This window comes from Atta cephalotes (assembly GCF_000143395.1).
Source record: "Atta cephalotes unplaced genomic scaffold scaffold00048, whole genome shotgun sequence".
Lineage (NCBI taxonomy): Eukaryota > Metazoa > Arthropoda > Insecta > Hymenoptera > Formicidae > Atta > Atta cephalotes.
Window position 1 is genome coordinate 1264170 of NW_012130112.1, and position 10527 is coordinate 1274696.

Sequence of the window (10527 nt, forward strand, 5' to 3'; positions counted from 1 at the left end):
ATATTATAATTAATTATATATATATATATATATATATATATATATATATATATATATATATATATATATAAAGTTTTATTAAAATCAGACTTTGACAAGGTTCTTATAATGCAAATTCATTTGCAAATATATTACTTCAAATTTATAAATTACGCATTTTATAAATTACGATAAGTGTATCGGACTTGAACACAATCGCAAACTAAAGCTGAAATTAATATCTCAAATTAATCGAACCATTTTAATAGTGAAGCTAATAAGCATCTCAAAAACTAAATAATTTATTGCGAAAAATATTACATCAGCCAGAATTTCATTCTGGAACTTTCTGCTTTCGAAGGTGTTATACATTTCAAATCTGACAAATCTTATCAATACGCAGTTTATAAAACTGAAATAATATATTTGCAAAAAATTTGCAAATATATAAGATAAATTCAGAAAATATCAATTGAGACCCACTAAGAGCAATTAAGAGCGTAATAAGCACTAAGATTCGAAAATAGGATTATCTCAATTAATTTAAATCTAATATAATCTTTTTTTTATTAAATCTATATTTAAATCTATATTTGAAAATGCGTCTCAATGGAAAAACTGAATTGAGCAAATATCGCGTTGCAAAGCATATTCGAAATAGCAATTTTGTTATCCGTTATTCGCATTCGCGAATGTATGTGCATCTTGTTAAAAAGAAAAGACGTTTTACCTCGGGAGGTACTGGACGTCCAGGTTTAAGCACCCTTATCAACGCTATCTCACCGCAAGGCTTAAAAATTTCAGCGACAGATTCGACCGTTAATTTTTCTACCGGTAATCCAGCCGCTAAAATGGTCCTAGAAGGAGCTGTCTGATCAAAATGTGGTAAAGGATTCACTCTACGCAGCTTAGTCCCTTGTGAATTAAGCTCGAGCTTTTTAGACCTCGTTAAAGCCGCTCCGACCACTCTCCAATCTCTGCTGAGATGTTTAACTTTTTTGAAGCTGGATATTAGTTTAAGAGATACGTAGCCTTCTTTGTTCCTTTTCACGTGTTTTAATAAGAACGCATCCTTTATTATATTATCATCAGAAAAATAATATTCCACTTGAGCGCATATCTTGTCGGCTAACTCATCATTCGGTATCACGAAATCGATCGTTTTTTTAAACGTTGATTCTGTTGATTCTATTAAAGACTCCGACGATATAACATTCACTTCTGTTCTGTGTTTCTGCTCTGTCAGTTCTTTCGATGTAACATCATCCAGAGAATCCGCACCCGAATCTTGATCAGTATCACTCTTCTTTACAATCCTGATCTCGCTATCATAATCTGACAAGTCGGCCTCGTCGCTCTTGGATCCTCTTCGGTCGAAAGAAAGACTTACGTCGCTGTCTACGGAAGAAATACTGTCTTTTGTGTCAGATTTCTTCATACGCGGAGGTGAAGACAATAGATTGTTGATCTGCTCCTTTAAATCTTGAGATACTTGAAACTCCATATTTTTATCAAAGTAGGGAGACTATATTTCAAAATTATAAGGAGGCAACTTTAACGCGTATAATTATTTTCTTTCTTCAGATTTTAACTATTTTCTTCCATTTTCACATAAATATATATATATATATATCATTGCTAAGTCATTTTCTTTTTTCTAACACACTGACGTTTTGTCAAGTAAAAAAAAAAGAGATTTCAAAATACAAAGATAATTTGAAATTGAATGAGAGCGTACTCGTCGCTCACTGACCTTCCACTCTGTGCGCGATCCGTTTTATAGCTGCGGCCAAGTTCGATGTGTGGCAAAGCTGCAATGGCCTTCTTGAATACCGGTCAAGAATGAAACATTCGGCGAACGATCGAAGGGCACTCGAATTGAACCTTGAGCGAAGGAAAGGGAGTTTATAATACAATTATTAAGTATACGCCAGAATAAAAGAGAATTTTAAAATTATCTTTTGTTTATGCATGCACATAAAAAGAATTGAAATGATCAAAATAAATTTTAATAATTCCAGACAATCGTCAAATATATTTAAATTTCAAAATATTAATTTTAAATGATATCGATACCTTCGGATCTCATTGCTTATTATAGACACAAACTGTTTACGTTACGTATCTGCAATGTATAATTGTGTAGATTGTGTGGAATGTAGGTATCGCGAACAATTGCATACACGCACACACACACACAATCGTTGATTACAGGCAGGAAGAACTTAAGACTCGCGAACTTAACCAGTCTTGACCTCGCTAAGACCCTGAGGGTATATTTGCAACGACGCGCATTGAATCTGTACGCCAATAGCATAATAATATATAGGTCAAGTTCGGTTGGCCACATATATGGCCATGAAGGACAAAGTTAGCTCTGTGAATCGTCAAAAAACGAAAGGATTTGGTCCCTCGCCTCAGACCCCTAAGACCTTAATGCTTCATACTCCCCAAATCCTACATTGCCATTACTGCTCCACTATGCTCCAAAGGCCAGTCAGATCCTTTTCTGCTTCTACGATTTTTTTCACTACTCTTCGGGGGGAGTTCGAGGCCCCACATTGCATCGCACGCATGTCAAGCCGGATTAAAAAATAGAGGGTGATTGCCTTGGGCTTTAGTTGAAGATTAATCAAGGAGAAGAGTGAAAGAGACGTGGGAGGAGAAACTGATCGTCCCGATGATTCATCTAATTTACTTACTTATATAGACATAGACAATATACATGTATTATATCTTTAGGATTTGAATGTATGCATATGTGCGCGTCATGCACGCGCGTGTATTTTTTAAACAATAAGAATCTTATTTAAGACTACTTTTTAAAATAATAGCCGCATGATAAAAATGATTTTCACTAGTCATCTTTTTCAAAACATTGAAGCTATTTTTCTTTTATTTAAAGGGTAAAATGTAACACGAAACAGTATAATGTTAAATAAATTTTTGTCATTTCTACGTATAAATACATTAGTTTAGTTTATGGAAAACTATAATCCAGAGTTCGAGTCCAAAAGACCCAAGATTTTTTAAAAAACCCAATGCAGAGAGTTTTTTTTAAAGAATTTTTTGGAGTTTTATTGAGTTTTCCAAGTTTATACATTTTTATTCTTTATAGTCCACTAGTGATTAGCAAGATTCGATATTCAATATAATAGATAATTATATTATGAATTAATTTCAATTTGATTTATTTAATTTAATTAATATAATATACATGCACATATATCTGTATAAGAAACATTTCATGCCAAATCAATCCGATCGTTATTAAAAGAAATATAATATTCGACCTTTTTTTATCTATTTAGCGTAATTTTTTCTTTTTTAGGGATTTCACTGTTTTTTGTAAATCATAACGTCATCATCTGGCATCGTCGACGTCGCCCGGAATTGCTCAGTATCGCCCGGCATCGTTGCCTGGAGTCGCTCGGCGTCGACGCCCAGTATTGTCATCGTTGTCTGGCGTCGATTGTTATTCGATAATTTAATAATCAATTTTTTTTTCAACATGTAATTGTATTTATGTACATGTAATTGTATTTATATACAACAAAGTTATTCCAAAAAAGATCTTTTTCTTTAATTAGAATAACAATAATAACTTTTACATATATAATTGATTGTTCCTATTATTTTACTTACATATTACAGCGTCATCTTCAAAGTTGACAATTTTATGGAATACACTTATTTTATTTACACGTCCTTTCTAACATAAAGTATATTATAAATACTTCCATAAAATATTCACTTCCTAATGAAATCATCTTAACTTTGGTGTATGTGTGTGCGTGTGTGTGTGTGTGTGTGTGTGCGCGCGCGCGCGTCGTGCGTGTGTGTGTGTGTGTGCGTGTGTGTGTGCGCGCGCGCGCGCGTGCATGTGTGTGTGTTACAAAATTATTGAATGATTTATTTGCGCAAAAGTCATATGATTTTGTAATTTTATAATTTTGAAAAATATAAAATCAATTCTCTCATGCATAGAATACAATCTCCTTGTAAATAAAATTATGATGATTGTAAAATATCTATCCCGAAGCAAAATATTTCTACAATTAAAAAAATTTTTTTTTCGTATATCTTTCATACAATAATTATTTTTAGAAATATAATCGTAGAAAGATACAAAAAATTTGATATCCTTGCATCTATAAATTAAAAATATTTAAATATTTATATGCTTATATAATCTAAATTGACATATTGCTCTTGATCATTAACGATATTGTGGACAATGTTGTTTTATTATTGATTTTGAAATGTCAGCATGACCTGGAATTAAAAAATATAAAATGCATGTCCTAATTATGCATTTGATAATAAATATAATGCATATATTATTAATACAATAAGATAATATATAACTAAAAAAAAGTATTCAGAGAATAGGTCTTGTAACCAATTCCAGACATAAAAGATTTTAGTTAATTAAATAAATAAATCAGAGAAGTTAAAAAAATAACTTATTCTTATATTCTCTGTTTGAGATTTAAAATAAAATTCATACTAATAATACTGAAAAAAGATATTACCTAATTGTAGCTCTATATACAAAGCCAACATTATCACTTGTATAGGTATATCACAATCTGGTTCTTTTGACATCCATATCTGAAACAGAAAATAATTAATATATAAAAATATTATTTAAAAATATATCTACAAATCAATAAACAAATGATATTAATATAATGATATTAATATAAGTATACATTAATATAAGTATACAGATTAATAGTATATAAATAGTAATAAAACAAGTGTAAGATATTTATTGTATTATATTGTTGTTATATATATATTATTTCAAATCTGTAATATTATATATAAATAAATATTTCTTCTAAAATACTAAAATTCTAAAATACTCGCTTGTTTCAAAGTTTCGCCAGATTTATCTAATTCGCCTCGAATAGCATAAGCCACAGCCAAGTTATAACGTATTATAGCAGTGCCTGTTGAAACTGTTGTAGGATACCATGCTACAATTCAAAACAACAAGAAATTTATTTCTCAGATATTGAAACATTATTAACACTAAATATTGAAAATCTCGAAAAAATATAAAAATAATATATTTTCATTTCAGAGCAAAAAATACTTGTGAAATTTCAAAAATTAATTTGAATAAGTTTAATTTTAGATATATGTATTTTTTTATTAAACAATCTACAATGAATCTTTTATCTTACAAACAATATGTCTTAACAAGAAAGCCAAGAATGTATCAAACGTATATCAAATAGTGTAATATGTAACCAATTAAAAAATAATTAAATAATATGATAAAAATAATTGATCCGAAGATAACTCAATTCATATATTTTACGATATAATTTTTTATTAAATTCTTTGCAACATTTTGCCTCTAGTAATATTTACAAAATTTCAAGATTATCAAAGTTAAAAAAGAGGAAAATGTATATTTCTTTCCACGACGCGTAATCAATTGTTTGCGAAAACAGTGTATTAAAAATAAAAAATATAATCTCTCTTTCACAAATCATGAAAATATTTTTCTTCTTCTAATTTTCGAAATATTTGGCATATAATTTCCAAATTTACCTTTTACAGGCTTAATTGTAACTTCTTCCATTTTTTCTTTATCCTTTTCCTGAATTTCTGGCGTAGATATAGATGTATTTAAATCTTGAAGATTTTCCAACTTCAGGTATTCGAGCGCTTCATTAATTTTGTCCACGAATATCAAACTTTCAGCGGCATACAAGTTGCCTAGCATTTTATATGCTCCAGGCAACTTGTTAAAGCTTAATAGAGTTTTTGCATGTTCGAGAGAAAGTATATAATCTCCAAGACATAAAGAAACATAAGCGCTAGCAGCTAAGATACTAATTTTTAAATTAAAAGATTCAATAGCTGTAGCTCGTGACATTAACGTTGTATGTTGGATACCTAAAATAATTATACATCTAAATAATTATACATCTAAAAGACTTATGTGTATATAATAGCACATATATGATTATAAATTATATTCTATACCTAAATTGTGACCAGATGTTAATGATAGTGATACTGAATTCGCCATGGTTGCCAATGAGCCAGGCACACTTGGCTCATTATTGTTCGGTAGTAAAAGTAATGCATTCTTCAGACATAAATATCCAAATTCCAATGTTGGTTGTGGGATTGCATAAGATAGGCCTTCTGAATGATATTTAATATCTTTTGAAAGAGATGTGGCTAATATGATTTTTTTATGGATACCAGAACCTATAATTTTCTGCACCAAATCTTTACGTCGTTTTGGAATATTGAAATCAACTTTGTTTGACTAAAAAAAATAAACAATATACGATTGTATTATTATATTGCACATATGTTTTCATGATCACATAATCATTAAAATAGTGTAGTTGCAACAAATAATGTTTCCAAAATATTAATGTTTACTAACAAGTATTTTTTCAAGGTAGAATCAATATCACAAAATTGCAACTTACATATTTATAACTGTAGATGCAACATTCTGCCATTCTGAGCAAGAGTTTAGGATTATTGTGTATCTTCTGTGCTACTTCTGTAAAGCAATCAAAGGCTTTTGATGCTTTACCAGCATATAATAATGTTACACCCAAACTATACATTAACTCGTAATGTTTATTCCCACCAAGTGTGTATAATGGTTGAGAAGATAAAGGATCTGTACAAGTTTTCTTCTTTTAATATTGACATTGTATGTGTACGAATTGTTTAGAATAATATCAAAAATACAAAATACTCGGTTCATTGCTGTACTTCATTTAAATGTGCTTAAATTCAAATATATTTCAATCAGTTCTCTCTCGAGGAATATATATTTTGAAACAAAAGATAGAAGATAATACTTGAATGTATTGGGAACAAAATAAAAAAAGGTATTTAAAAAATTCTATTTAAAAAGAAAATCTGAACAATGCTTAATACCTTCAAACTTGATTTTATTAAAACCATGTTTAAAAAACCTATTAAATTCAATTCACATATGCGCACATTAATAAGTAATTCATATTAAATAATTAATTTTTTTTTCAAAATTTTGACTATTTTTTCAACATATACATTCTACACATCAGATCTTGGATGATATTGATAGAATTAAACAATTTCAATGGATAATGTTTTCAAATTTGATGTATTACAATGTACGCCGATCTACAGGATTTATTTTACATTTAATAATTGTAAGAATTACCAGCATCTTTAACTTGCATGCTTTCCAATGCAAATTTATTTGCACGCAAAGCTTTCTGGAGACAAGTACAAGCCAAAGTTGGCTTGCCCATCGCAAGATGCAGACATGCCATATTGTTATAAAATAAAACAGCCGAAGATTCTCCACATAATCTATAAACCATGTATTAATGTGTTTTAGAATTGAGCAAGAACTAATCTACTTGGAACATTTTTTCTTATTTTAAACAATATTATATTAATAAAAAAGTTATTTCTATGTATTTTTATAATATTCCATTACATAACAATGCTATACAAAATGATTAGTACAGATTATAGTAAAATCAAAATGACTGTATAAATTAGAATAGATTGTAATGCTTTTTCAAATAAAGATAAAAACAAATAAAGATCACTGAATTATAGAACATAATTTTTTCCATAATAATAAGTGTACATAGAGCAACTGAAAAATACAATTGCGTTTTTTTTCATTTATATAAATCCATTTATACATATAAATCTCATCTTCACATTCCATTATGTAACATTTTCTTTGACAGATATATAACACAACTGTTACATTATATTGTTTAAAAAAATAGAAACGTCCAAGATAGATAAAATTGTATCGTTTCAATTTGTGTATAATATTAAGAATATTTACAAATTTTTGGCTTTGCTTCATGCATTTGTATTTAATTTAGTTAATATATATGTAACATACTTAAAATCAGTTTCTTTCATATTAGAATTCAAAAATTGTATTGCCTTTTCATAATTTCCTCGTAAATATTCCAGATGAGCCTTCAAAAAAATTGTTGATGTATTCTAAAAATAATAAAAGTATACATTTTGTATGTGTATATCATAGACTACATTATCACAATAAATAACAATAGTGTTACCACTATGCCCAATGAAACTAGTGTCTTCCATTCTTTTTTACACAATTTCAGTTGATGAGTCAAAAGGTATATTCTTGCTTTGTATTTCAAAAGTTTAATTTTAAATGCATCTATCACTATATCACCAACATCTTTTTTTTGCTCCCTTTGCTCTTTAATAGATTTTATTACTCCATCCTTATCAATAGAGGATGATATCTTGGAATTGTCAGTAGATATAAATTGACTTTCCACATAATTTAATATTGATAAAGCTGCGTCTGGTTGTTCCGTTACTATATATAACTCGATCAATAATAGACAAACTTTATGTGCCAAAGTTTCCTCTAATAATAAGAAAGTATATATTAAGTAGTATATTAAGTATATATTAAAAATAAATATTCCATAAGCAAAATATATCTAAAGTACATCTAAAATATATCTAATATACATTTTATTTAATGTAAACCAAACAATCTAGCACTGCATGCTTTTTTTTTTAAGCATAACTCTAGCTTTTTATTCTCATATTCTGTTAAATGATCAGCTATTGTATATCTAATTTTAAAAAATTTCTTTGAAACTATTATCACACTTACATACCCATTGGCTCAATAAAAGCAAATAGCCTAGTCATGATTTGAAGCGCAGCATTATATTGTTTAGTGTGATATAATAAAACAGCTTGATTATATCTCATAACACACTTCTCAACATCATCGATAGCCTCGTTAGAATCCATCGTTGATATTTGACCACATATCGCATTCAAACTCTTTCGTGTCAACTCAGTTTTTTTCAAGTCACTTTTATAATATTCCACTACAACTTTGTTATGTGTAACTTTAAGATCTGTAGGTCGGAGGCTTTCCAACTTGTTCAAGTATGACAAACACGACGCGTAAGCACCTTTTTGAAATTCCGATAGTATACTTTGAGCTAACTCGCGCTCTTGCTCAGTTATAGCAGAAACACTGTCTTTACTTTGGGATTCAGAAATTTCACTCATGATGCATCGATTATGAGTGATTCTCGATGTATAATTGTAAACTTTGTAGTCAATTGTATATACAACTTTTTGATTCAACCCAATTCAATCAAAATAAAAGGGCAGAGAACTTTATGTAGAGGTTATGTAGGTATGGTTCACCAACTCCGATTAATCACTGAACATATATATATATATATAGTTCAATGCGATTAACCTAATTGGTCAAATAAATGTTAACTATGATTGATCAATTCTGTTGAACAGCCAATGTGATTGGACAGTTCCATGTAACAAATGGTCAATTAGTTAATCGAAGTTGGTGAGACCGACTCTGTGGTTCTGACCTACCATGCTGCTATCTTGCAGTGATACAACAAAATTACAATACATTTTCTATTACTCGTACGATAGAGACGCACAAAATCTTATAAAAATGGAAAAATAAAAAAGAGGCTCTCAAATCATATTTATTCTTGAAATATTAATCAACTTTTGAGAGCATTATTTCTATTATTTCTTTATTTTTATAAAGTTTATTATGTCCATTTATCAATTGATAAAAGAAAATGTGTAATTTTGTATCGCTGTAAGATAGCAGCACAATTTGTTTTTACATGTAAAAAGTAACCTGGCAGTAGATTCGATCAGAAATTGCCGCAAATCAACACCGAAAATATAGTTTAATTAATGTTCTGCCTCGAATTTTATTTTCTCAATTAATTTATATATTTTTTCTAGCAATAAGCTATAATAGATCGATCTTACTCGTGCCGGTATAATGTGTGGAATATTTTGTTCTATATATCAACCCCAACAAGATTCTGAATCTTCTGAACAGGTATATGCAAACGAATTGTTTACATTAAAAATAAACACTGCAAAATTTGATTAGATTCTAAAATTTTGAAAGATGTATAACTATTATAATTATATCATTTTGTTTTTTTCCTATTTGAATATAGACTAAAAAATTTTTTCTACTAGAATGAAACTAAGAAATTGAGAGTTTGACATTGCATTATTATTGCGAAATTATTTAATTTTACAGAAACTAAGAGATTCGTTATATGATATTCATTATAATAGACATAAAGTATAGGAATTTTTTTCTTGATCTATTGATTCAATTTATCTATTTTAGTGGAATATTTGCAAGGATGCAATAACCGCTCGAGGTCCTGATTACTTTATGGAGAAACATTTGATTTTGAGTCATGACTGGCATGGACATTTTGCTGCCTCAGTATTATGGATGCAAGGATCGAGAATAATGACACAGCCAAGTTTGGATGATAATGATAACTTGTTACTTTGGAATGGAGATCTTTTCTCGGGGTTGTTTGGTACGTAAATCATATATATATATATATATATATATATATATATATATATATATAGTTATTGTAGTTAGTTCGTTACGTTTAAGTAAAAGTTAAACGTTAACGTTAAACGTTTAAAAAACGTTTTTTAAAAAACGGTTTTTTTAAA

The 10527-nt window shown here is 28.9% G+C and overlaps 3 protein-coding genes across 3 annotated transcripts in view; 1 reads left to right on the forward strand and 2 right to left on the reverse strand.

Moving 5' to 3' along the window:
* LOC105622793 (la-related protein 6) overlaps positions 1 to 1483 on the reverse strand; it is a 4995-nt gene extending 3512 nt beyond the window's left edge. The window contains exon 1 of the mRNA XM_012204205.1: positions 710 to 1483. Within this exon, the coding sequence (XP_012059595.1) occupies positions 710 to 1483 (774 nt within the window). The remainder of the gene's footprint in view (positions 1 to 709) is intronic.
* Positions 1484 to 4198: 2715 nt separating this feature from the next.
* On the reverse strand, positions 4199 to 9057 carry LOC105622708 (CCR4-NOT transcription complex subunit 10). The gene is made up of 10 exons (XM_012204120.1): positions 8652 to 9057; positions 8067 to 8392; positions 7886 to 7989; positions 7178 to 7329; positions 6447 to 6646; positions 5986 to 6277; positions 5548 to 5895; positions 4855 to 4964; positions 4515 to 4593; positions 4199 to 4254 (listed from the first exon to the last, which is right to left on the reverse strand). The coding sequence occupies exons 1-10, from the start codon at positions 9055 to 9057 to the stop codon at positions 4199 to 4201; spliced, it is 2073 nt and encodes a 690-aa protein (XP_012059510.1).
* A 760-nt stretch (positions 9058 to 9817) lies between these two features.
* LOC105622709 (asparagine synthetase domain-containing protein 1) overlaps positions 9818 to 10527 on the forward strand; it is a 2788-nt gene continuing 2078 nt past the window's right edge. The window contains 2 exon segments of the mRNA XM_012204121.1: positions 9818 to 9877; positions 10181 to 10374. Of these exon segments, the coding sequence (XP_012059511.1) occupies positions 9818 to 9877; positions 10181 to 10374 (254 nt within the window).

What these genes read in the sequence shown, in the direction of transcription:
- LOC105622708 (XM_012204120.1), bottom strand. Translation starts at nt 9,057, where the DNA reads ATGAGTGAAATTTCTGAATCCCAAAGTAAAGACAGTGTTTCTGCTATA. An exon ending in ATGAAAGAAACTGATTTTAA is followed by an intron (nt 7,330 to 7,885) that starts GTATGTTACATA and finishes CATGGTTTATAG; the next exon opens with ATTATGTGGAGAATCTTCGG. An exon ending in GCATCTACAGTTATAAATAT is followed by an intron (nt 6,278 to 6,446) that starts GTAAGTTGCAAT and finishes TATTTTTTTTAG; the next exon opens with TCAAACAAAGTTGATTTCAA.